The sequence below is a fragment of the Medicago sativa genome, chromosome 4, assembly GCF_051527215.1.
Source record: "Medicago sativa cultivar Bolivia chromosome 4, Bolivia_mono, whole genome shotgun sequence".
Classification (NCBI taxonomy): Eukaryota; Viridiplantae; Streptophyta; class Magnoliopsida; order Fabales; family Fabaceae; genus Medicago; species Medicago sativa.
Window position 1 is genome coordinate 52,783,916 of NC_140752.1, and position 25,797 is coordinate 52,809,712.

At 35.4% G+C, this 25,797-nt stretch overlaps 1 protein-coding gene across 1 annotated transcript; it reads left to right on the forward strand.

The window, feature by feature from the left end:
* The first annotated feature begins 3,720 nt into the window (after window positions 1–3,720).
* On the forward strand, window positions 3,721–4,688 carry LOC146929775 (uncharacterized). The gene is made up of 2 exons (XM_085701525.1): window positions 3,721–4,552; window positions 4,660–4,688. The coding sequence occupies exons 1-2, from the start codon at window positions 3,721–3,723 to the stop codon at window positions 4,686–4,688; spliced, it is 861 nt and encodes a 286-aa protein (XP_085557651.1).
* Window positions 4,689–25,797: the final 21,109 nt, after the last annotated feature.

The window sequence follows — 25,797 nt, forward strand, 5'->3', positions numbered from 1 at the left end:
AAATTAGTTACATGTTAGTGTTAACTCTTAGTACTGATGTGTTCTTTTTTGGATATAGTGCTTCTTTTTTGGATCGATATAGTATAGCACTAACAATGTTCCTTTTGGATATAGTGTAGCATTGATGTATAGCACTGATGGTGCTCTTTTTGGTATATATTGCGTATGTAATTGACTAATGACCACTCTCTTAATCGTCAATATTATTTATATTTATGTTAATGTGCTACGAGCTTGGTTTCTTGTGTTTGTTAATATATTTGCATATTAAAAAAATAGTTATAATTATATTGTACTTTTTTATTAACGTATCCCAGCCGTATCGTATCTTGATTTTTGAAATTTTCCCGTATCGACGTATCGGTGCAGTATCGTATCCGTATCGTATCTCGTATCCGGGCTTCACAGTATATATCTTATATATTCTCGAAAAATTATTAGATAATATTTTAATAAGAGTTAAAATATCTTTATACAATACGGTCAGTAAAAAAAGTTTTGATGTTGTCCCCACACCCATCATCGTCAGCTCTATAGAATTGATTATTTGCAGATCCTACATAAACTTTGGTAAACTTTGGTGATCATGATCACAGCATGCATCACGAGGTTGAAATACTAAATTTAATTTAAACTATATATAAGTATATTTTTAATTTTTGTCAAAAAAAGAGTATATTTTTAATAAAAAAAAAGAATATTTTTAGTCATCAATTGTAAAATTAATCATTTAATTGAGATAATTTTTTTTTTTCAAAAAAGGTATATAAAAATAACATCATGCTAATTAATTAAAATCATATTTACTAATGTGAAAATATTCAAAATCAAAAAAAATAATTAATTATTTAATGGAAAATATAGAATACATCCACGTTAAAAAATATCACAGGTGGACCACCAAAATAAACTCTAAAATTTATGTTGTAATAATTATTAACCCACTTGGGTTGGCCGGATGGTATTAGCTTGGGATTTTGGGGTATGCTCTTCCTCAAGGTTTCATGTTCCATTCTTACCGGTGTCAATTTGAGTGTGCTATTTAACTTATATGCGGATCATACAAAGAAATGTACTGTAATTTATCAACCAAAAAATTATAATTTATGTAAGCCTATAGAAATATTTTTTAAAATCATGATATTAACATTCAATTTTGTTATTGAACTTGAAAATTACCCGAGGAATCGACTAATAGCTCTCCAAAAGGATTTCCTTTCCTCAAGCGCTTACGCTGAGGCAGGAACTATATTCCTTAGTCGTGAGTTTCTTTACTACTCCAAATAGTGTTAAGTTCGGTGTTATGGGATGTTCAAGCTACTAAACTAAAAAAAGGTATAAAGTAAAGAATAAAGCAAATGATTAAGTGATAAAAATGCGTAAAAAAATAGCTTGTTTCATTGATTGTAAATGTCAAATAAAATGTATAAGTCTAAACTAGTACTCCTAGCAAAAATGACGTTGCCTAAAGTTATTAGTCTTTCTCGGCTATTTTACGCAGGTAATTCGTAATTCTTCCTGCTGGAATATTTAGTTATAATTTATTTATTTATAATATTCCAATAATTATTATGTGGGCATATATATCTATTTTAATTATATTAGCTATTTATCTTTAAGGGCCTTAATTGATTAGTGATCATATAATGAAAAAGGCTTATTAGGTTTCTATTAAAATAATAATTAATTATTTAAATGATATGGGCTTGGATCGGGTGGATGTCTGGATGGTCCATTAACGGAATAATAGGAAACCCTAATGGCCATCCGATATAAAGAGGTTATGGTCCCCAATATACCGTACACAGCAAAACCGCTCTTCTCCCCATCTGAAGCGCATTAGGGCATCAAGGTACAGGTTGAGGAAGAACCACAACAGCCGCCGCTGACTTTGTTTTTGTTTCAGATCACTGCTGCCTGAAAAACTCTTTTGTCATGGATCCAGGTATTCCTATGACCTTTGAACTTTAAATTTCAGTAAATCAAACATGTTGTATCTGATCGTAATCGTGTTCAATAACTGCTTCAGCTGTTGATTGATAAATTGAATTATATGTATTGAACTGTTTATGAAATTTGCTAACAAGTGGTATCAGAGCCACTTCATGTTTGGTTTATTGGATTTTATGCAATTTATGTGTTTCGATTGACATGTATATATCATCGATGAATGACTGTTGCCTTATTTCTTCAATCGATGACTTTGTATGGTTTGTATATTGAAGCATATTTTGTTTTCTTTTGATCGATACACTTGTGTGACCTTGTTAATCGATTATTGATATATATATACATGATATTGTTGATTCAATTATGGCACATCCAGATCAGTGCATATAGTCTTTGTTAAATAATAGTTTTCTATGCAATACTTTGTTTTTTGGTTTATTTTAATTGGCCATACCTGTACATGAAAATTCGTCATTATTGTTATACTTTGATGAATTTGTTTTAGACCTTCTGTGATTATTGCCGGAAAATTATTTTGACTCACCATTAAGTTAATCCTATTTTGTCTCTCAATTTCATAACAAATTCCTATATGAGTGGAATTGATATCTTTGATCGTGAATCATTTCCTGTTTTTTGTTTTGCTGGATCAGTTTATTTTATTTTATTTTCTATTTTGGATTTAAAAACAAATCAAATTTTATTTATTTGTTTTCTGCATTATAAATCCAGAACTTTGTTTATTAATAAAATAATTTAAAGTGTCCATGATTTTAGGATTAAGCCATGCATTTAGCAAAAATTTTTGGAACCTTATCCCTATACGACAGTTTCCATTTTTTTGTGATTGTTTATTTTTTTGTTGAAACAAATCTCTTTACGTAACAGTACTAGAGTAGCATTATTAAAATATTTTTATTAATGCACATGATTGTTTATTAATGCACATGATTGTTTCAAAATATTTTTTTTATTTTCCGTGAAACAATTTTTTTTTCGTAACAGTGTAGCAATCAAAATACGTATAATTGTTCCCAGTTTTTTTTTTTGTTTGTTTTATTTTTTGTGTGGAACAAGATAATGTCGTGACATATATATGTATGTTTGAACATATATCTTTCATTTTTTCTGCATATTAGATAGAATATATACTACTTATGTTCACTTCCCTGCAACTGCAGTGCACGCATGTGCGCTGTTCTTTGCCTAAATTCAACCTGCGAATTCCTTCTCGCATTAAGGATACCTTAATAATCATGTGATTATTAAAAGATAAATATAAACATACAATTGACATTGCATTTGTTAGTAATGTTCATGTGAATTTTAAGACTTTCCCATTCAGTTTATTAAACTAAAAATGTCTAGTAATTTTGTTTGAGTTGGTTGAAACAACAAGTTGCAAAAGTAACCCCTGTTGCGTAGATTTGATTCAATTGAAACTACAAAAAAGATGTAGTGTGCAATTATTCATGCGAACTGTTTAGTCGGCCAAAAGGAAGGCACCGTTTGGCCGAATAATTACATACCTGCGAGGGTAAATATGTGATAATTCTTCATTTTATTTTTTCCATGTGGTCAATGAGGATGTCAAAAGGCGCCCATTGTATGACAGGACTTATTATCAATATTTGATCTTTGCATTGAAAGTACCGCTTGCAATTAAATCTTAGCAGTCCAAAGATTGTGGTTTAATGATGCGTTTGGTATCTTGTATAAGTCTTATTTAATTTGCATATAAAGAAATTGTACATGTCTTTTGGTTATTTTATGACATGTCTACTAAAGTTATTGTCTGTTTGTTGTTCTCTACTTTTAGTTGCTGCTGCCACCGCTCCCAATTTTGCTGCTCAAATTAACATTATCCCTATGCTGAGTGGGATGAACTTCAAGTCATGGAAGGAATCTGCTGAGATTGTTCTTGGATGCATGGACTTGGACTTATCCTTGAGGGAGGATCGCCCTGTTGCTACTCCGGAGAATCCGAATGAAGCTAAGATAGAAAAGTGGGACCGTTCAAACCGTATGTGTCTTATGATTATTAAAAGATCCATACCAGAGATGATCAGGGGCTCGATTGCTGAGAGCGAGACTGCTAAAGGGTTCCTTAAAACCGTTGAGAAGTTCTTTGCTAAGAATGACAAAGTTGAAACTAGTAATGTCCTATCCAAACTGGTTTCAATGAGCTACAAAGGTAAAGGGAACCTAAGGGAGTACATTTTGGAAATTTCTAATCTCGCATCAAAACTCAAGGCACTAAAGTTAGAACTTCCTGAAGATTTAATTGTGCATTTGGTTTTAATTTCTCTTCCACCACACTTCGGTCAGTTCAAAGTGAGTTATAACACTCAGAAGGAAAAATGGACATTGAATGAGCTGATTTCTCACTGTGTGCAAGAAGAGGAGAGACTGAAAAGAGAGAAGACTGAAAGTGCTCACTTGGCCGCCAACTCTCAGAATAAAAGGAAAAGGACTGCTGAAAATTCTTCACAGAATAAGAAAGCAAAGGAACAACCAGCTGGGGTGAAATGTTTCTTCTGCAAGAAATATGGTCACATGAAGAATGATTGTTCCAAGTTTGCCGCATGGAAAGTAAAGAAGGGTAAGTTTCTCACTTTTGTTTGTTCTGAAATTAATTTAATTTCTGTACCTATGGACAGTTGGTGGGTAGATTCTGGTGCTACTACTCACATTAGTATGTCCTTGCAGGGTTGCCTGTGGAGCCGTCCGCCAAATGATGCTGAAAGATTCATCTATGTGGGCGATGGCAACAAGGTTGCAGTTGAGGCTATAGGAACCTTTAGATTATTGTTTAAGACTGGTTGTTATTTGAATTTGTTTGAGACTTATGTTGCACCGTCTATTAGACGGAATTTAATTTCTATTTTTGTTTTGGACAAATTTGGTTTTTCTTGTTCATTTGGAAATAATAAAGTTAGCCTCTCAAATAATTCAAATATTGTTGGTTACGGGTCTTTAATTGATAATCTATATATGCTTGATATTGAGCGTTCCTCTAGCGAAATATTGCAAATAGAGTCACGAGGTACAAAACGTAGAATTAATCATAATTCCGCCACTTTATGGCACAAGCGATTAGGTCATATCTCTAAACAGAGAATTCAGAGGCTTGTGTCAGAAGGAATTCTTGAACCCTTAGATATGTCAGACTTTGAAGTTTGCATTCAGTGTATCAAGGGTAAGCAAACAAACAAAAGGAATTTTAACGCCGAAAGAGCTAAAGACGTCTTAGAACTAATACATACTGATATATGTGGTCCTTTCCCATCAAGTTCTTGGAACGGACAAAGGTATTTTATTACGTTCATAGACGATTACTCGAGGTACGACTATCTGTATTTAATTCATGAGAAATCTCAATCCCTAGATGTGTTCAAATCATTCAAAGCTGAAGTTGAACTTCAACTTGGAAAGAAAATTAAAGCTGTCAAGTCTGACCTTGGTGGTGAATACTATGGTCGGTATGATGGATCAGGAGAACAACGTCCAGGACCCTTTGCGCTTTTCCTCAAAGAATGTGGAATTGTTCCGCAATATACAATGCCGGGAAAACCCAGCATGAATGGAGTTGCAGAACGACGAAACAGGACTCTTAAGGGTATGGTGAGAAGTATGATTAGTCATTATTCTCTTCCAGAGTCACTTTGGGGAGAGGCATTAAAGGCCGCAGTCTATATCCTAAATAGAGTGCCTAGTAAAGTAGTAGCTAAAACCCCTCATGAGCTGTGGACTGGGAAAAAGTCCAGCATTAAGCACTTGCACGTTTGGGGATGTCCAGCTGAAGCAAGGCCTTACATGCCTCATGAAAACAAGTTGGATGCAAAGACAGTTAGTTGCTATTTTGTTGGGTACGCTGAACGCTCTTACGAGTATAAGTTTTACAACCCCATTAGTAGAACAATTTTTGAAACGGGAAATGCAAGGTTTCTTGAGGATGTAGAATTTGGGGGGGAAGGAAACATAAGGAGTGTTGTCTTTGATGAAGAAACTGTTACTGAAAATGAGCAAGTTATTGTGCCTGCTTTTGTTCCAGAAACAGATTCAGAAACAAACAATGATGTTATTCATAACATACCTGAAGAACAAGACAACGCTGAGTTTCTTCCTCAAGCACCACTTGAAGTTCAAATTCAACAACCTCAAGATCCGCCATTAAGAAGATCCACTAGAGAGAGGAGAAGTGCAATTTCAGATGATTATGTTGTATTTCTTCAGAATCATGAGGATGGCATTGGGTTGACTACAGAAGATCCAATCAACTTTTGATGCCATGAAGGATGAGATAAAATCGATGGCTGACAACAATGTTTGGGATCTTGTTGAATTACCTGAAGGAAAGAAACCCATTGGTTGTAAATGGATATTTAAAACTAAACGGGATTCAAAGGGTAATGTTGAGAGATATAAAGCCCGTCTTGTCGCTAAAGGTTATACTCAAAAGGAAGGCATTGATTATAAAGAGACTTTCTCTCCAGTTTCTTCGAAAGACTCTCTTAGGATCATAATGGCATTAGTAGCTCATTTTGATTTAGAGCTGCATCAGATGGATGTAAAGACTGCTTTCTTAAATGGAAACATTGAGGAAACAATATACATGGTGCAGCCAGAAAATTTTGTGTCAGGTGACCCGAAATCTATGGTTTGCAAACTTAAGAAATCCATCTATGGCCTTAAACAGGCTTCCCGTCAATGGTACTTTAAGTTTCATCAAGTTATATCCTCGTTTGGTTTTGAGGCTAATCAAGTTGATGATTGTTTGTACCTAAAGTTCAGTGGGAGTAAATATATCTTCTTGGTATTATATGTAGATGATATCCTTTTAGCAAGCAACGATATAGGCTTACTGCACGAAACCAAGAAATTTCTCACATAGAATTTTGAGATGGAAGATCTTGGGGACGCCTCCTTTGTCTTAGGTATCCAAATACTTAGAGATCGCTCTCGAGGTGTTTTAGGGTTGTCGTAAAGGAGCTATATCGATACAGTTTTGGATAGATTCTCCATGAAAGATAGTAAACCAGGAGACACACCCGTTGCTAAAGGAGACAAATTTTGTCTTAAGCAGTGCCCCGTTACGGATCTTGAAAAGAAAGAGATGCAAAAGATTCCCTACGCTTCGGCTGTGGGAAGTCTCATGTATGCTCAAGTTTGCACCCGTCCCGACTTAGCTTTCATTATAGGAGTTCTTGGGAGATATTTAAGCAACCCTGGTATGCAGCATTGGACGGCAGTAAAGCGTGTTATGCGTTACTTGAAGAGAACAAGAGACTTTGTGCTCACTTATCAGAAGTCAGACAACTTGGAGATCGTCGGATATTCTGACTCTGATTTTGCAGGATGCCCGGATAGCAGATGTTCCACATATGTTTACATCTTCCTCTTGGCTGGAGGAGCCGTTTCCTGGAAGTCTACTAAGCAGACTTTAGTGGCTCCCTCTACCATGGCGGCGGAGTTTGTGGCTTGCTTTGAGGCATCAAATCATGGAACTTGGCTGCAGAACTTTGTCACTGGCCTACGCATCGTTGGGAGCATCCAGAGGCCCTTGAAGATTTATTGTGACAATAGTGCAGCTGTACTCTACTCCAACAACAATATGAGTGCTACGAAATCGAAATTTATCGACATCAAGTATCTTGTTGTGAAAGAAAGAGTTCAGGAGAAACAAATTTCGATAGAACAAATAGGAACAGACTTTATGCTAGCTGATCCACTAACTAAAGGCTTAGCACCTAAGGCTTTTCATGGACATGTTGCAAACATGGGTCTTGGTTTTTCGATTGTCTTAGATTAGTGGGAGTCATTTCCTATTCTTTATTTTATGTTCTATATTATTGATGTAATTTTGGTTCAAACTTTCAGTTATGTTTGATTTTCTGCAGAAATAAAACTTATGTGATATTATTGTTATAAATATCAAGTTTAATTTTATTATGTGCAACTACTTTATTTTTATTGCACCTATTGTACTACATTATGATCTCATAAAGACTTATGTAGGACCAGTTGGAAATAGACATGATTTAGAGATCACATTACATGAAATTTCCATGCCACTCACCCATATTGATCTATGTCATTGAGTACATTGTTATGGTGGTCGTCGGGGTTCCGTCACGTTATATGTCAGTGACGACAACCACGGCGGTCCCATTATTAATGTATGAGACGGACCAGATTGTAAAGTTGAAATCTAACGATATATAGCATTCAGATGTGCACCTAAAGAACCTTGATATAATTATTGCTAAGATATATTGCCCAAGTGGGAGATTGTTGGAATATTTAGTTATAATTTATTTATTTATAATATTCCAATAATTATTATGTGGGCATATATATCTATTTTAATTATATTAGCTATTTATCTTTAAGGGCCTTAATTGATTAGTGATCATATAATGAAAAAGGCTTATTAGGTTTCTATTAAAATAATAATTAATTATTTAAAGGATATGGGCTTGGATCGGGTGGATGTCTGGATGGTCCATTAACGGAATAATGGGAAACCCTAATGGCCATCTGATATAAAGAGGCTATGGTCCCCAATATACCGTACACAGCAAAACCGCTCTTCTCCCCATCTGAAGCGCATTAGGGCATCAAGGTACAGGTTGAGGAAGAACCACAACAGCCGCTGACTTTGTTTTTGTTTCAGATCACTGCTGCCGGAAAAACTCTTTTGTCATGGATCCAGGTATTCCTATGACCTTTGAACTTTAAATTTCAGTAAATCAAACATGTTGTATCTGATCGTAATCGTGTTCAATAACTGCTTCCGCTGTTGATTGATAAATTGAATTATATGTATTGAACTGTTTATGAAATTTGCTAACAAGACCGTTTAAGTTTCATATAATTTACAAATGTCAGCGCAATAAAAAGAGATGAACGACGTCTTTCCACCATGTGTTTGTCTTTCTGCTAATAATAACAATAATAATAATGATAATAATACAGGAAACAATTATTTTAAAAACTCTCCCTCAAAAAAAATATTTTAAAAACTCTAGAGCATATAGTATATCACTTCAACAAACTAAGAATAGAAAGAAAACATATAATATGGAATGAGATGAGAAGTGGGAAGAATGATTGCGTCATATACGAAAAATGATAAGATCGAATTGCGGATCTGTCACAAGAATAAGATGTTCTTGGTAAGGACCTAGATTTGGTTCATCTTAAAACTTAGAGGAACAATTTTAGATTTCTCTTCAATCAAGGATTGAATATCAAAACTTATGTATTATAGCCTCCAAATGAAAAATGATAATTAAACTTTATTTATACCTACACTTTGACCCAACACGTATAAGGCCAACTAATGGGCTACAAATTCCCAATAAAGAACTAGGAAATCAAGGAGCATTATACAACTCCAAAATAAAAAGCAATCTAAATTTAAAACTAAACATTTTACAAACAAAGGAAAATGTAAAGTAAATTTTTCTTCGAATTTAGTGTGGATACACCATGTTAGACCTTAATATGTTCCCCCTCTTCAAAAGAACTTGTCCTTAAATTATAATGCAAACATAACCTTCAAGGAGAAACCACAAATCAACCATATGAAGAACACAGTATAACTTCCATCGGGGTCAAATGGGATGTGACAAAAATAATGCATATATAAAAGCCTAAATAATAATAGATAATATGCAATCTGTTATCCAATTTTGCAATTTCTTATGTCATTTGTTATAAGGTTAAGCTTCTAAATTCTTCCTTTGGACATGGGATGCTAGTTATAATTCAATACAAGTGACAACTAATCAATGTATCAGTTCTCTCCAATTGTTTTTCCCAATTTTCTTTATCCTCATTATATTAGTAATCTGGCTTAACTCTGATGCCTTAAACTTCAATTACCTACGTTTATGCAAAGATCCATTTCTTTCAAATTTAAATAAAAACTGTTTGGCTATATAATATATCCATCACTTTTAATGTCTGATCTGAATCTGATGCCTCAAACACCATTTGCATTTGCAATGTCTCAAACTCATTATCATCACTTGCAATGTTACAGACACATTCAAAACCACTAAATCTAGATATGCTGAGATATAAAATAGAAGAAAGTAACATTAAGATGTTATGTTTGGGATGCAAACAACAAGCCATTTCGATGAGTATTTTTCTCCTTTAAAGAGAGACACAAAATTAATGGTTGAGATTTTAATAATATTAGACGCTATAAATTTAATGTAGATAGTTATGAACTGAAATACTTAATTATTGCCTAACTAATTGGAAGATTAAAGGGAAATGCTAACCGGTGCTCCCGGAGCACTGGTTAAGGATATGAAAAAGGAAATTATATAGTAGTTAATGCATTAAAATTGTTTAATTAATTTATAATAAAGTCAAAAACAATTTCCTTTTATGGTAATAATACCCTTTTATGGTATGCTTAACCAATGCTCCGGAGGCACCGGTTAGCAGGACCCTTTAAAAATTACAAAATTATGTTACTTTTAGTTAGGGGAATTTCTTTGCAAGACGATGTTACTTTTAGTTAGGGGAATTTCTTTGCAAGACGCTATAAATTTAATGTAGATAGTTATGAACTGAAATACTTAATTATTGCCTAACTAATTGGAAGATAAATGGATTTAAAAAAATATAAAATTATGTTACTTTTAGTTAGGGGAATTTCTTTGCAAAAGCTTGAGCTGAATTTCAGGTATTGCCTTTGTAGCTCTTCCTTTCTGGTCTTGAATTCGTGAAGAAAATATGGTAACTGTGTGTATATACTGACTTCTCTGTGCTTCCTTCTCTCTTCCGTTATGCCTATTCTCTCCAAAAAGAGAAAGAAGAGGCTCAGATGAAACGATACAACGTGCCTATGTGTGGATTGCTGCCGATGTTGGTAAGGATGGAGGATTGATAATGAGGAAGTTCAGAAAGCTGCGGATAAATGTGTAGGTCAAATAGAGTTTTTTTTTTTTTTTTGGATTCATATCAAATTATTTTGTTAATTATGATGAAAGTTCAAAAACATGAGAGGAAATCTTTACGCAATATAGCTTTTTTTTTTATTCATATCAAATATAGCTTTTTTTTTTCCTTGTCAAAGGCGTTAACGCAATCTATACTAAAAACTTAACACGAATCCGCAAGCGTACGGTTCTTATCGAGTAGTTAAAATATCGTTTCTCAGAGAGTTATTGTAATTACCGATTTCTTTTTCAATTATGATTAGCTAAAATGATTAAAGTTAAGAAGTTCAATAGTTTCTTGGTTTTAAAATTCAGATGATATAAAAAGCCTTAGGATTGTGGTCGATCTTAATGACAAACCAAACAAATTCCTTATATATTCCCTTATTCTATGTTAAATTCATTTTCTTAAGACAAGATTATCATTGGTAATTCATGTTTTCTTTCAGAAGTCACAAATGTATCTCTATAACAATCAAACATATTCTCATGGTTGATTGTGATCAAGATCCTTTAAGTTTTAATCTTATTGTCTCAAAGTTCACAAAACTATTCTCATGTTTTGCTTACTTTGTCTAATCTCATTTGTTCCAATAACGATCTTCATCTTTCGATCCTTTGATTGTTAATTGAAATATGACTTAAAGATGACGAGATTATATAGAAAAGAATTTAAATAGAAAGAGGTTTTAGACCTAGTTTGAATAGGATTTAGTCATTAGACCTTCCAACAATCCCAAGTCTAGAGAGTCTACTCACTCATGTTCATTGTAGACAAAGAAAATAAAATAAAATACATGGAATATAATGACATTAAAATAAATTGCTGAATATAAATTGCAAGAAAGTAAAGAGCAAGAGAAATAAATAACAAGAATGTAAAAGTGCAGAAAATATAAGCAAGAACTTAGAACACAAATGATTACTTGATTGCAAAATGTATAAGAAGTTCTCAATGATCCAAGATGATCTCTATGTCTGATTGGAGCCCTATATATAGCCTATAACCTTAGACATGGTATTAAACTGACATTACATGGTAATAATGAGCAAAAACCAAGAGTTTGTAACTGCCAAAAGTGACTAAAGGTGTGCACGGTCGTGCTTGTGAGGCACACGACCGTGCGTGATATGTGCACGGTCTGTGTGTGTCGTTCGACACTGCTACACACAACTGTGATTTTTCTACTTTTTTCATGGTTCTTTATCATGCTTTAGCTCCATAGACTTGTTCAACATCCTTTTGGTCCTGAAACATAAACACAAGCTTTTTGAAGTAAACTAGTTCTATAAAGTGAAAAAAAACACATAATTCTATTGAAATTAACACTTAGAAAGCACTTGTCACAACCATGACAACATTACCAACACAAACAAACAAATTCAAATTTTTATTTCCTCCAAGGCTTTGTTTTCAGCGTACACGTACACTTGTCACAACCTCAAGTGCTTCTCATGTCCATTTTCAACCCAACAACCAGTTTCAAGTGTGTGTGTGTGTGTGTGTGTGTGTGTGGAGTCCAGCTTTTTATTGCGCCTGTGTAAGAGGTATTATGAGAAAAAGAGGTTCTAACTTGAACAATAAAAAACCGAGAAAAATTTCTCATTCATTTCATATAAAAAAGGTGGGAATCTTTTCATGGTCACTTTACATTTATTTATTTTGGGAGGAGGAAGAAGCTATATTAGGATAATACAATGATTTCCTTTATATATATTTTCGCTTCTGAATCATGGGTGTTTATTTGATGTCTTGGTAACCAACTAGTTTTGGGCACTTTTTCACCTTATTTTGACCTTTTTGTTCCCCACACTAACTTATACTACTTTTACTTTGAAATTTTTGAGGGTTAGTTTACCACTGAAGTTAGAACGTGTTCCTTAAAATACCCACCTACACACTTGCTCAAAGATCTACAACTTTGTGATTTTCTCAAAGAGCGAATTTCACACTGAAACAGGTGCGGGTTTAGTAAGAACACTCAAAACACAAGTTTTTGTTTACATGTACATTATCATCCTTAAACTCAGCCTTTTGGAAGAAACTTAATTTTTATTTTATAATAATAATACAAACATAAACGAACATGTTGCTTACATATACCCTTCACTTCAAGACAAGCAAAAACTCAAATAAAAGGGAATTCAAAACAGACACTTAAACTAAACAAGACACTTTATTGACTCCCCCATGCTTGGAATATCCTCAATTTAACAAAAGTTAAAATTGAAAAACTGAAAAAAGGGAAAAGAAAGCTGACAAGATCAGTGTGGGCCTGGCGGAGGATCTTCGATGCCCATGTGGCGCATCATCCTCTCCATCTTGGAATGGGTCCTATCAACTTTTGTGCCAATCTGCAGGATTTCAGTATCCTGCCTTTGCTGATCCGTGCGTATTGTATCCATTAGAGCACCTTGCCTTCTCATTTCGGTGCTTTGCCATTGAACCTCAACATGCAACCTGGAAGACCACTCATGCCCATACTCCACACCATAATTTGGTTCCTGCTGCACCTATTCTTCATTCATGTCTTCACCTTCTATGTGCTCTTCTTCCACCTCATGCTCTTGGGGTACCTGTGCGTCAGCCACTGCATAAAGAAAATTCTGCTCTACCCTTGTGTCAGTTCTTTCTGGATTAGGCAAAGTGATCAAATTCTGATTCATGTTGGCCATTAATTGGTATGTTTGAGCCGATTTCTCACAAACAACTTTGATCATGAACATAAGCTGAAGGGTATCTAAATCAATTTTGTTGTTACCCTCAATTTTATTGACGCCTAACTCTTGTCCTTCCCTAAATCTTTCAGCAATGTAGGTGATTACCCCCTACCACAATATCACCTTTACTCTTTTGCTCAACTTTAGCCACATCATAGAGATGGTCTAGCAGATAAAAACAGGTGTTCGATGGGCGATTATTAAGCATAACCCACAACAGAAACAACTCACTAGTCCTAATGGTGCTCGTCTCCTTCCTACCGAACATGGTACAAGCCATAACCCTATGGATATATATGAGGACAGGGTTTTGGATGTTACTTGCTTTGTTGGAACGGGTTTCATAGTGGTCTAAACCAGTGATATAAGCCCAGAAAACCTAGGATACATAGTCATTCGGCTTTTCACCAGGAACTTTAGAATCATGAATGAACCCCGCGTTTGCAAAGCCCATTGTCTCATATAATTGATCAAGGGTCAAATTAAAATCATTCTTTAATAGCCTAAAAGATAGTCAGTGGGTTGGGCTGTTTCTATTGACCTTGTCCTTGGTGAAGCTCAAAGAACTCAAAAACTCATAGGTAAAATTTTCATAACCCCTGATGGGTCGCAGCAATTTAGTCCACCCTAGAGTTCCTAACAAGCTATGAACATTTTCTCTAATGCCTAACACTGAAAGGGTGTTTTGATGAGGATTCCTGCTAGGTTCAATAACCTTGGAGATAAGCAGTACCTTATACATGTTCTTTTGAGTTGTATCCTTGCATAAGAGAAAATGTCCATAGGTTGTTAGGAACTCTAGGGTGGACTGAATTGATGCGACCCATCAGGGGTTATGAAAATTTTACATATGAGTTTTTGAGTTCTTTGAGCTTCACCAAGGACAAAGTCAATAGAAACATGCCAACCCACCGAGTGTCTTTTAGGCTGTTAAAGAATGATTTTAATTTGACCATTGATCAATTCTGTGAGACAATGGGCTTCTCAAACGCGGGGTTCATTCATGATTCTAAAGTTCCTGGTGAAAATCCGAATGACTATGTACCTGAGGTTTTCTGGGCTCGTATCACTGGTTTAGACCACTATGAAGCTCGTTCCAACAAAGCTAGTAACATCCAAAACCATGTCCACAGATATATCCATAAGGTTATTATGGCTTGTACCATGTTTGGTAGGAAGGAGGCAGGCACCATTAGGACTAGTGAGTTGTTTCTGTTGCGGGCTATACTTAATAATCGCCCTGTGAACACCTATTTTTATCTGCTGGATGATAAGCGCTCAAAAGTAATATATTTCATGTGTTAAATTAGGCATTTTAGTGACTTGTTTTGCAAGTTATCTAAGGAAAAGCTACCAATTGTTGTACTTTTACCATTTATGCTTTACATGCCTGATTCTACTGAATTTATGCAGGAAATGACAAGCAAGGACCAAGAAAGAAGCTTCTGATCCAAAGCCAAATCACTTGAAACGACTGCAGCTCGCTTAAGCGAGCAAGTTCCAGAGAGCACAAGACTGACTCACTTCTAACTCGCTTCCAACGCGCTTTATGCGAGATTCATCAATCTCATTGGAAGCTAAGATTGATGAATCTCGCTTAAAGCGCGTTGGAAGCGAGCCAGTCTTGTGCTCTCTGGAACTTGGTTGCTTAAAGCGAGCTGAAGTTGCTTTAAGCGAAATTGCATATCATCAAGAAGCGAGCCAGAAGCGTACTAGGAACGAATTTTCTTTTGCTATCGACGTTGTATTTCCTTAAGCAAGTTGTAGTCGCTTCGAACGGGAAGAGTGGCAGAAGCGTACTAAAAAGCTGCTCTCTGGAACTTGCTCTCTTAAGCGAGCTGTAGTCGCTTAAGCGATTTGGCTTTGGCTCAAAAGTTTCTTTCTTGATCCTTGGTTGTCATATCCGTCACAAATTGAGTAGAATCAGGCATGTAAAGCATAAATGGTAAAAGTACACCAATTGGTAGATTTTCCTTAGATAACTTGCAAAACAAATCACTAAAATGCCTAAATTAACACATGAAATATATTACTCAATCGGTTGAGGAACATTGGAGGAAGGGGTTGTAAGCTTCTTACTGAAAAGTAATATATTTCATGTGTTAATTTAGGCATTTTAGTGACTTGTTTTGCAAGTTATCTAACGAAAAGCTGCCAATTGTTGTACTTTTACCATTTATGCTTTACATGCCTGATTCTACTTAATTTGTGCAGGATATGACAAGCAAGGACCAAGAAAGAAGCTTCTGAGCCAAAGCCAAATCGCTTGAAGTGACTACAGCTCGCTTAAGCGAGCAAGTTCCAGAGAACAGCTTTTCAGTACGCTTTTGCCACACTTCCCGTTCGCTTCTTGAATATCAGCTATTCTCTTAAAGCGACTACATCTCGCTTAAGAGAATACAACGTCGAGAGCAAAATAAAATTTTCTCCTAGTACGCTTCTGGCTCGCTTCTTGAAGATATGCCAATTCGCTTAAACTTCAACTCCCTTTAAGCGACCAAGTTTTAGAGAGCACAAGATTGGCTCGCTTCTGACTCACTTCCAACGCGCTATAAGCGAGATTCATCAATCTCAGTGGATAAGGGCCACGTGGCAACCTTCCAATGGCTAACATATGATTTCTTAGCCATTCGCTTGAAGCGACTGCAGCTCGCTTAAGCGAATGTGCCCGAATTCTGCCCATATAAATAGATTTTTCTTCTCTTTCCTTGGAATCTTTTTACTGTTTTATTGCAATTTTCTGGTTTTAGAGAGAGAAATAGGGCATTTCTAGAGAGAGAAAGACAAAGCAATGGTGTTAGGAGTAGATTCTTCCTAATATTTGTTGAGACATCATGAATCTTAGCATGGAATCTTCATCTTTCTTTCATCCTTTGCAAAGCTTTCATAGACATATGTAGCTACATCTACCCTTGTGGGTTTTGGGGTATTCAAACAAACTATTATGTAATCTTTGATCATTTAATATAAGGTTCTAACTTATTTATTCAATATTGTTATTATTCTTGTTTTTAATGCTTTATTTAAGATTTGAGATGTTATTGAAAAATAATTTTGAATCTAGGGTTAGAATAATAATCTATCAAAGTTTTTATTCTATACATAGAGTTTAAGTTTTGATAATCACTGTGTAATCAAGAACTTAATGCTATTGGATCGTTTAATAGATTGGGAAATCGTCGATTAAATGATCCGATTGAACTCATGAAGTTATTTAGACATAAATAACGATTGAAATCATGGCATTATTTAGATATGAATAATTTTGTTGAGTGATTGTGATAATATCGTTTAAAAAGCTAGAATTCGTTATTTGATCGTGAGATTGCAGTTGTTACGCTTGGTTGATTATCTCTAACCCCAAGCAAGATGGCCCTATCTCGTCTCTATTTATTTTTATGTCAAATAGTTAAAATAGATTTACACAAACAAACATTTTATACCCAAACTCTTAAGATGATAAATGTCATTAAAGTGCTTAAGATATACGCCAGTCCCTGTGGAAACAATCGTAATATACTCACGTGTAAATAGGAAAATGACTTGTAAAAATATTACATCATTGGACCATCTCTATGTTGTGGTTAAAGTTGAGCAAAACAGTAAAGGTGAGATTGTTGTAGGCGGTAATCACCTACATTGCTGAAAGATTTGGGGTAGGACAAGAGTTAGGCATCAATAAAATTGAGGGTAACAGCAAAATTGATTTAGATACCCTTCAGAGTATGTTCATGATCGAACCTGTTGGTGAGAAATCAGCTCAAACTTACCAATTAATGGCAAACAGGAATCAGAATTTGATCATTTTGCCTAATCCAGAAAGAACTGACACAAGGGTAGAGCAGAATTTTCTTTATGCAGTGGCTGACCCACAGGTACCTCAAGAGCATTAGGTGGAAGAGGAGCACATGGAAGTGAAGACATGAATGAAGAACAGGTGCAGTAGGAACCAAATTATGGTGTGCAGTATGGGAATGAGTGGTGTGCCAGGTTGGATGTTGAGGTTCAATGGCAAAGCACCGAAATGCGAAGGCAAGGTGCTCTGATGGATAAAATATGCACGGACCAGCAAAGGCAGGATACTGAAATCCTGCAGATTGGCACAAAAGTTGATAGGACACATCGCATGATGGAGAGGATGATGCGCCACATGGCCATCCAAGATCCTCCTCGATGCCCAAACTGATCTTGTCATCTTTCTTTTCCCTTTTTTCCTTTTTGCAATTTTAACTTTTGTTTCATTGAGGATAGTCTAAGCATGGCTCAATAAACTGTCTTGTTTCGTTTAAGTGTCTGTTTTGAATTCCCTTTTATTTGAGTTTTTGCTTGTGTTGAAGTGAAGGGAATATGTAACCAACGTGTTTGTTTATGTTTGTATTATTATTATTATAAAAAAAACAATAAGTTTCTTCCAAAAGGCTGAGTTTAAGGATGATAATATGTACATGTAAACAAAAACTTGTGTTTTGAGTGTTCTTACTAAACCCGCACCTGTTTCAGTGTGAAATTCTCTCTTTGAGAAAATCACAAAGTTGCAGATCTTTGAGCAATTATGTAGGTGAGTATTTTAAGGAACACGTTCTAGCTTCAGTGGTAAACTAACCCTAAAACATTTCAAAGTAAAAGTAGTATAAGTTAGCGTGGGGAACAAAAAGGTCAAAATAAGGTGAAAAAGTGCCCAAAACTGGTTGGTTACCAAGATATCAAATAAATACCCATGATTCAGAAGCGAAAATATATATAAAGGAAATCATTGTATTATCCTAATATAGCTTCTTCCCCCTCCCAAAATAAATAAATGTAAAGTGACCATGAAAAGATTCCCAACTTTTTTATATGAAATGAATGAGAAATTTTTCTCGGTTTTTTATTGTTGAAGTTAGAACCTGTTTTTCTCATAATACCACTTAAACAGGCGCAATAAAAAGCTGGACTCCACACACAAACACACACTTGAAACTGGTTGTTTGGTTGAAAAGGGACATGAGAAGCAGTTGAGGTTGTGACAAGTTTACACTGAAAACAAAGCCTTGGAGGAAATAAAAATTTGAATTTGTTTGTTTATGTTGTTTGTGTTGTTAATGTTGTTATGTTGCTGATGTTCTTTGCCTTTTGCTTGAGGACAAGCAAAGATTCAAGCATAGGGGAGTTTGATAAGTCATACTTTGTGTGCTTTCAAAGTGTTTATTTCAATAGAATTATGCGTGTTTTTGTCACTTTATAGAACTAGTTTACTTCAAAAAGCTTGTGTTTATGTTTTAGGACCAAAAGGATGTTGAACAAGTCTATGGAGATAGAGCATGATAAATAACCATGAAAAAAGTTGAAAAATCAAGTCCCTGGTGCAATTTCATCGCGCACGGTCATGCGCAGCAGTGTCGAACGACATGCACGATCGTGCACATATCACCCACGATCGTGCGTCCTCCCAGATCCCAATCCTGGTCGTTTCTACACCAGGCACGGTCGTGTGCCACACAAGCACGACCTTGCGCACCTTTCAGTCACTTTTGGCAGTTACAAACTCTTGGTTTTTTTCCCATTATTGCCATGTAATGATAGTTTAATGCCTTGTCTAAGGTTATAGGCTATATATAGGGCTCCAATCAGACATAGAGATCATCTTGGATCATTGAGAACTTACTATACATTTTGCAATCAAGTAATCATTTGTGTTCTAAGTTCTTGCTTATATTTTCTACACTTACACATTCTTGTTATTTATTTCTCTTGCTCTTTAATTTCTTGCAATTTATATTCAGCAATTTATTTTAATGTCTTTATATTCCATGTCTTTTACGCAATATAGCTTTTTTTTATTCATATCAAATATAGCTTTTTTTTTCCTTGTCAAAGGCGTTAACGCAATCTATACTAAAAACTTAACACGAATCCGCAAGCGTACGGTTCTTATCGAGTAGTTAAAATATCGTTTCTCAGAGAGTTATTGTAATTACCGATTTCTTTTTCAATTATGATTAGCTAAAATGATTAAAGTTAAGAAGTTCAATAGTTTCTTGGTTTTAAAATTCAGATGATATAAAAAGCCTTAGGATTGTGGTCGATCTTAATGACAAACCAAACAAATTCCTTATATATTCCCTTATTCTATGTTAAATTCATTTTCTTAAGACAAGATTATCATTGGTAATTCATGTTTTCTTTCAGAAGTCACAAATGTATCTCTATAACAATCAAACATATTCTCATGGTTGATTGTGATCAAGATCCTTTAAGTTTTAATCTTATTGTCTCAAAGTTCACAAAACTATTCTCATGTTTTGCTTACTTTGTCTAATCTCATTTGTTCCAATAACGATCTTCATCTTTCGATCCTTTGATTGTTAATTGAAATATGACTTAAAGATGACGAGATTATATAGAAAAGAATTTAAATAGAAAGAGGTTTTAGACCTAGTTTGAATAGGATTTAGTCATTAGACCTTCCAACAATCCCAAGTCTAGAGAGTCTACTCACTCATGTTCATTGTAGACAAAGAAAATAAAATAAAATACATGGAATATAATGACATTAAAATAAATTGCTGAATATAAATTGCAAGAAAGTAAAGAGCAAGAGAAATAAATAACAAGAATGTAAAAGTGCAGAAAATATAAGCAAGAACTTAGAACACAAATGATTACTTGATTGCAAAATGTATAAGAAGTTCTCAATGATCCAAGATGATCTCTATGTCTGATTGGAGCCCTATATATAGCCTATAACCTTAGACATGGTATTAAACTGACATTACATGGTAATAATGAGCAAAAACCAAGAGTTTGTAACTGCCAAAAGTGACTAAAGGTGTGCACGGTCGTGCTTGTGAGGCACACGACCGTGCGTGATATGTGCACGGTCTGTGTGTGTCGTTCGACACTGCTACACACAACTGTGATTTTTCTACTTTTTTCATGGTTCTTTATCATGCTTTAGCTCCATAGACTTGTTCAACATCCTTTTGGTCCTGAAACATAAACACAAGCTTTTTGAAGTAAACTAGTTCTATAAAGTGAAAAAAAACACATAATTCTATTGAAATTAACACTTAGAAAGCACTTGTCACAACCATGACAACATTACCAACACAAACAAACAAATTCAAATTTTTATTTCCTCCAAGGCTTTGTTTTCAGCGTACACGTACACTTGTCACAACCTCAAGTGCTTCTCATGTCCATTTTCAACCCAACAACCAGTTTCAAGTGTGTGTGTGTGTGTGTGTGTGTGTGGAGTCCAGCTTTTTATTGCGCCTGTGTAAGAGGTATTATGAGAAAAAGAGGTTCTAACTTGAACAATAAAAAACCGAGAAAAATTTCTCATTCATTTCATATAAAAAAGGTGGGAATCTTTTCATGGTCACTTTACATTTATTTATTTTGGGAGGAGGAAGAAGCTATATTAGGATAATACAATGATTTCCTTTATATATATTTTCGCTTCTGAATCATGGGTGTTTATTTGATGTCTTGGTAACCAACTAGTTTTGGGCACTTTTTCACCTTATTTTGACCTTTTTGTTCCCCACACTAACTTATACTACTTTTACTTTGAAATTTTTGAGGGTTAGTTTACCACTGAAGTTAGAACGTGTTCCTTAAAATACCCACCTACACACTTGCTCAAAGATCTGCAACTTTGTGATTTTCTCAAAGAGCGAATTTCACACTGAAACAGGTGCGGGTTTAGTAAGAACACTCAAAACACAAGTTTTTGTTTACATGTACATTATCATCCTTAAACTCAGCCTTTTGGAAGAAACTTATTTTTTATTTTATAATAATAATACAAACATAAACGAACATGTTGCTTACATATACCCTTCACTTCAAGACAAGCAAAAACTCAAATAAAAGGGAATTCAAAACAGACACTTAAACGAAACAAGACACTTTATTGACTCCCCCATGCTTGGAATATCCTCAATTTAACAAAAGTTAAAATTGAAAAACTGAAAAAAGGGAAAAGAAAGCTGACAAGATCAGTGTGGGCCTGGCGGAGGATCTTCGATGCCCATGTGGCGCATCATCCTCTCCATCTTGGAATGGGTCCTATCAACTTTTGTGCCAATCTGCAGGATTTCAGTATCCTGCCTTTGCTGATCCGTGCGTATTGTATCCATTAGAGCACCTTGCCTTCACATTTCGGTGCTTTGCCATTGAACCTCAACATGCAACCTGGAAGACCACTCATGCCCATACTCCACACCATAATTTGGTTCCTGCTGCACCTATTCTTCATTCATGTCTTCACCTTCTATGTGCTCTTCTTCCACCTCATGCTCTTGGGGTACCTGTGCGTCAGCCACTGCATAAAGAAAATTCTGCTCTACCCTTGTGTCAGTTCTTTCTGGATTAGGCAAAGTGATCAAATTCTGAGTCATGTTGGCCATTAATTGGTATGTTTGAGCCGATTTCTCACAAACAAGTTTGATCATGAACATAAGCTGAAGGGTATCTAAATCAGTTTTGTTGTTACCCTCGATTTTATTGATGCCTAACTCTTGTCTTTCCCTAAATCTTTCAGCAATGTAGGTGATTACCCCCTACCACAATATCACCTTTACTCTTTTGCTCAACTTTAGCCACATCATAGAGATGGTCTAGCAGATAAAAACAGGTGTTCGATGGGCGATTATTAAGCATAACCCACAACAGAAACTACTCACTAGTCCTAATGGTGCTCGTCTCCTTCCTACCGAACATGGTAAGCCATAACCCTATGGATATATATGAGGACAGGGTTTTGGATGTTACTTGCTTTGTTGGAACGGGTTTCATAGTGGTCTAAACCAGTGATATAAGCCCAGAAAACCTAGGATACATAGTCATTCGGCTTTTCACCAGGAACTTTAGAATCATGAATGAACCCCGCGTTTGCAAAGCCCATTGTCTCATATAATTGATTAAGGGTCAAATTAAAATCATTCTTTAATAGCCTAAAAGATAGTCAGTGGGTTGGGCTGTTTCTATTGACCTTGTCCTTGGTGAAGCTCAAAGAACTCAAAAACTCATAGGTAAAATTTTCATAACCCCTGATGGGTCGCAGCAATTTAGTCCACCCTAGAGTTCCTAACAAGCTATGAACATTTTCTCTAATGCCTAACACTGAAAGGGTGTTTTCATGAGGATTCCTGCTAGGTTCAATAACCTTGGAGATAAGTAGTACCTTATACATGTTCTTTTGAGTTGTATCCTTGCATAAGAGAAAATGTCCATAGGTTGTTAGGAACTCTAGGGTGGACTGAATTGATGCGACCCATCAGGGGTTATGAAAATTTTACATATGAGTTTTTGAGTTCTTTGAGCTTCACCAAGGACAAAGTCAATAGAAACATGCCAACCCACCGAGTGTCTTCTAGGCTGTTAAAGAATGATTTTAATTTGACCATTGATCAATTCTGTGAGACAATGGGCTTCTCAAACGCAGGGTTCATTCATGATTCTAAAGTTCCTGGTGAAAAGCCGAATGACTATGTACCTGAGGTTTTCTGGGCTCATATCACTGGTTTAGACCACTATGAAGCTCGTTCCAACAAAGCTAGTAACATCCAAAACCATGTCCTCAGATATATCCATAAGGTTATTATGGCTTGTACCATGTTTGGTAGGAAGGAGGCAGGCACCATTAGGACTAGTGAGTTGTTTCTGTTGCGGGCTATACTTAATAATCGCCCTGTGAACACCTATTTTTATCTGCTGGATGATAAGCGCTCAAAAGTAATATATTTCATGTGTTAAATTAGGCATTTTAGTGACTTGTTTTGCAAGTTATCTAAGGAAAAGCTACCAATTGTTGTACTTTTACCATTTATGCTTTACATGCCTGATTCTACTGAATTTATGCAGGAAATGACAAGCAAGGACCAAGAAAGAAGCTTCTGATCCAAAGCCAAATCACTTGAAACGACTGCAGCTCGCTTAAGCGAGCAAGTTCCAGAGAGCACAAGACTGACTCACTTCTAACTCGCTTCCAACGCGCTTTATGGGAGATTCATCAATCTCATTGGAAGCTAAGATTGATGAATCTCGCTTAAAGCGCGTTGGAAGCGAGCCAGTCTTGTGCTCTCTGGAACTTGGTCGCTTAAAGCGAGCTATAGTTGCTTTAAGCGAAATTGCATATCATCAAGAAGCGAGCCAGAAGCGTACTAGGAACGAATTTTCTTTTGCTCTCGACGTTGTATTTCCTTAAGCAAGTTGTAGTCGCTTCGAACGGGAAGAGTGGCAGAAGCGTACTAAAAAGCTGCTCTCTGGAACTTGCTCTCTTAAGCGAGCTGTAGTCGCTTAAGCGATTTGGCTTTGGCTCAAAAGTTTCTTTCTTGATCCTTGGTTGTCATATCCGTCACAAATTGAGTAGAATCAGGCATGTAAAGCATAAATGGTAAAAGTACACCAATTGGTAGATTTTCCTTAGATAACTTGCAAAACAAATCACTAAAATGCCTAAATTAACACATGAAATATATTACTCAATCGGTTGAGGAACATTGGAGGAAGGGGTTGTAAGCTTCTTACTGAAAAGTAATATATTTCATGTGTTAATTTAGGCATTTTAGTGACTTGTTTTGCAAGTTATCTAACGAAAAGCTGCCAATTGTTGTACTTTTACCATTTATGCTTTACATGCCTGATTCTACTTAATTTGTGCAGGATAAGACAAGCAAGGACCAAGAAAGAAGCTTCTGAGCCAAAGCCAAATCGCTTGAAGTGACTACAGCTCGCTTAAGCGAGCAAGTTCCAGAGAGCAGCTTTTCAGTACGCTTTTGCCACACTTCCCGATCGCTTCTTGAATATCAGCTATTCTCTTAAAGCGACTACATCTCGCTTAAGAGAATACAACGTCGAGAGCAAATAAAATTTTCTCCTAGTACGCTTCTGGCTCGCTTCTTGAAGATATGCCAATTCGCTTAAACTTCAACTCCCTTTAAGCGACCAAGTTTTAGAGAGCACAAGATTGGCTCGCTTCTGACTCACTTCCAACGCGCTATAAGCGAGATTCATCAATCTCAGTGGCGACTATAAGCGAGATTCATCAAGATTGGCTCGCTTCATCTATGATTTCTTAGCCATTCGCTTGAAGCGACTGCAGCTCGCTTAAGCGAATGTGCCCGAATTTTGCCCATATAAATAGATTTTTCTTCTCTTTCCTTGGAATCTTTTTACTGTTTTATTGCAATTTTCTGGTTTTAGAGAGAGAAATAGGGCATTTCTAGAGAGAGAAAGACAAAGCAATGGTGTTAGGAGTAGATTCTTCCTAATATTTGTTGAGACATCATGAATCTTAGCATGGAATCTTCATCTTTCTTTCATCCTTTGCAAAGCTTTCATAGACATATGTAGCTACATCTACCCTTGTGGGTTTTGGGGTATTCAAACAAACTATTATGTAATCTTTGATCATTTAATATAAGGTTCTAACTTATTTATTCAATATTGTTATTATTCTTGTTTTTAATGCTTTATTTAAGATTTGAGATGTTATTGAAAAATAATTTTGAATCTAGGGTTAGAATAATAATCTATCAAAGTTTTTATTCTATACATAGAGTTTAAGTTTTGATAATCACTGTGTAATCAAGAACTTAATGCTATTGGATCGTTTAATAGATTGGGAAATCGTCGATTAAATGATCCGATTGAACTCATGAAGTTATTTAGACATAAATAACGATTGAAATCATAGCATTATTTAGATATGAATAATTTTGTTGAGTGATTGTGATAATATCGTTTAAAAAGCTAGAATTCGTTATTTGATCGTGAGATTGCAGTTGTTACGCTTGGTTGATTATCTCTAACCCCAAGCAAGATGGCCCTATCTCGTCTCTATTTATTTTTATGTCAAATAGTTAAAATAGATTTACACAAACAAACATTTTATACCCAAACTCTTAAGATGATAAATATCATTAAAGTGCTTAAGATATACGCCAGTCCCTGTGGAAACAATCGTAATATACTCACGTGTAAATAGGAAATTGACTTGTAAAAATATTACATCATTGGACCATCTCTATGTTGTGGTTAAAGTTGAGCAAAACAGTAAAGGTGAGATTGTTGTAGGCGGTAATCACCTACATTGCTGAAAGATTTGGGGTAGGACAAGAGTTAGGCATCAATAAAATTGAGGGTAACAGCAAAATTGATTTAGATACCCTTCAGA

What these genes read in the sequence shown, in the direction of transcription:
- LOC146929775 (XM_085701525.1), top strand. Translation starts at nt 3,721, where the DNA reads ATGACATGTCTACTAAAGTTATTGTCTGTTTGTTGTTCTCTACTTTTA. An exon ending in CGCATGGAAAGTAAAGAAGG is followed by an intron (nt 4,553 to 4,659) that starts GTAAGTTTCTCA and finishes ATGTCCTTGCAG; the next exon opens with GGTTGCCTGTGGAGCCGTCC.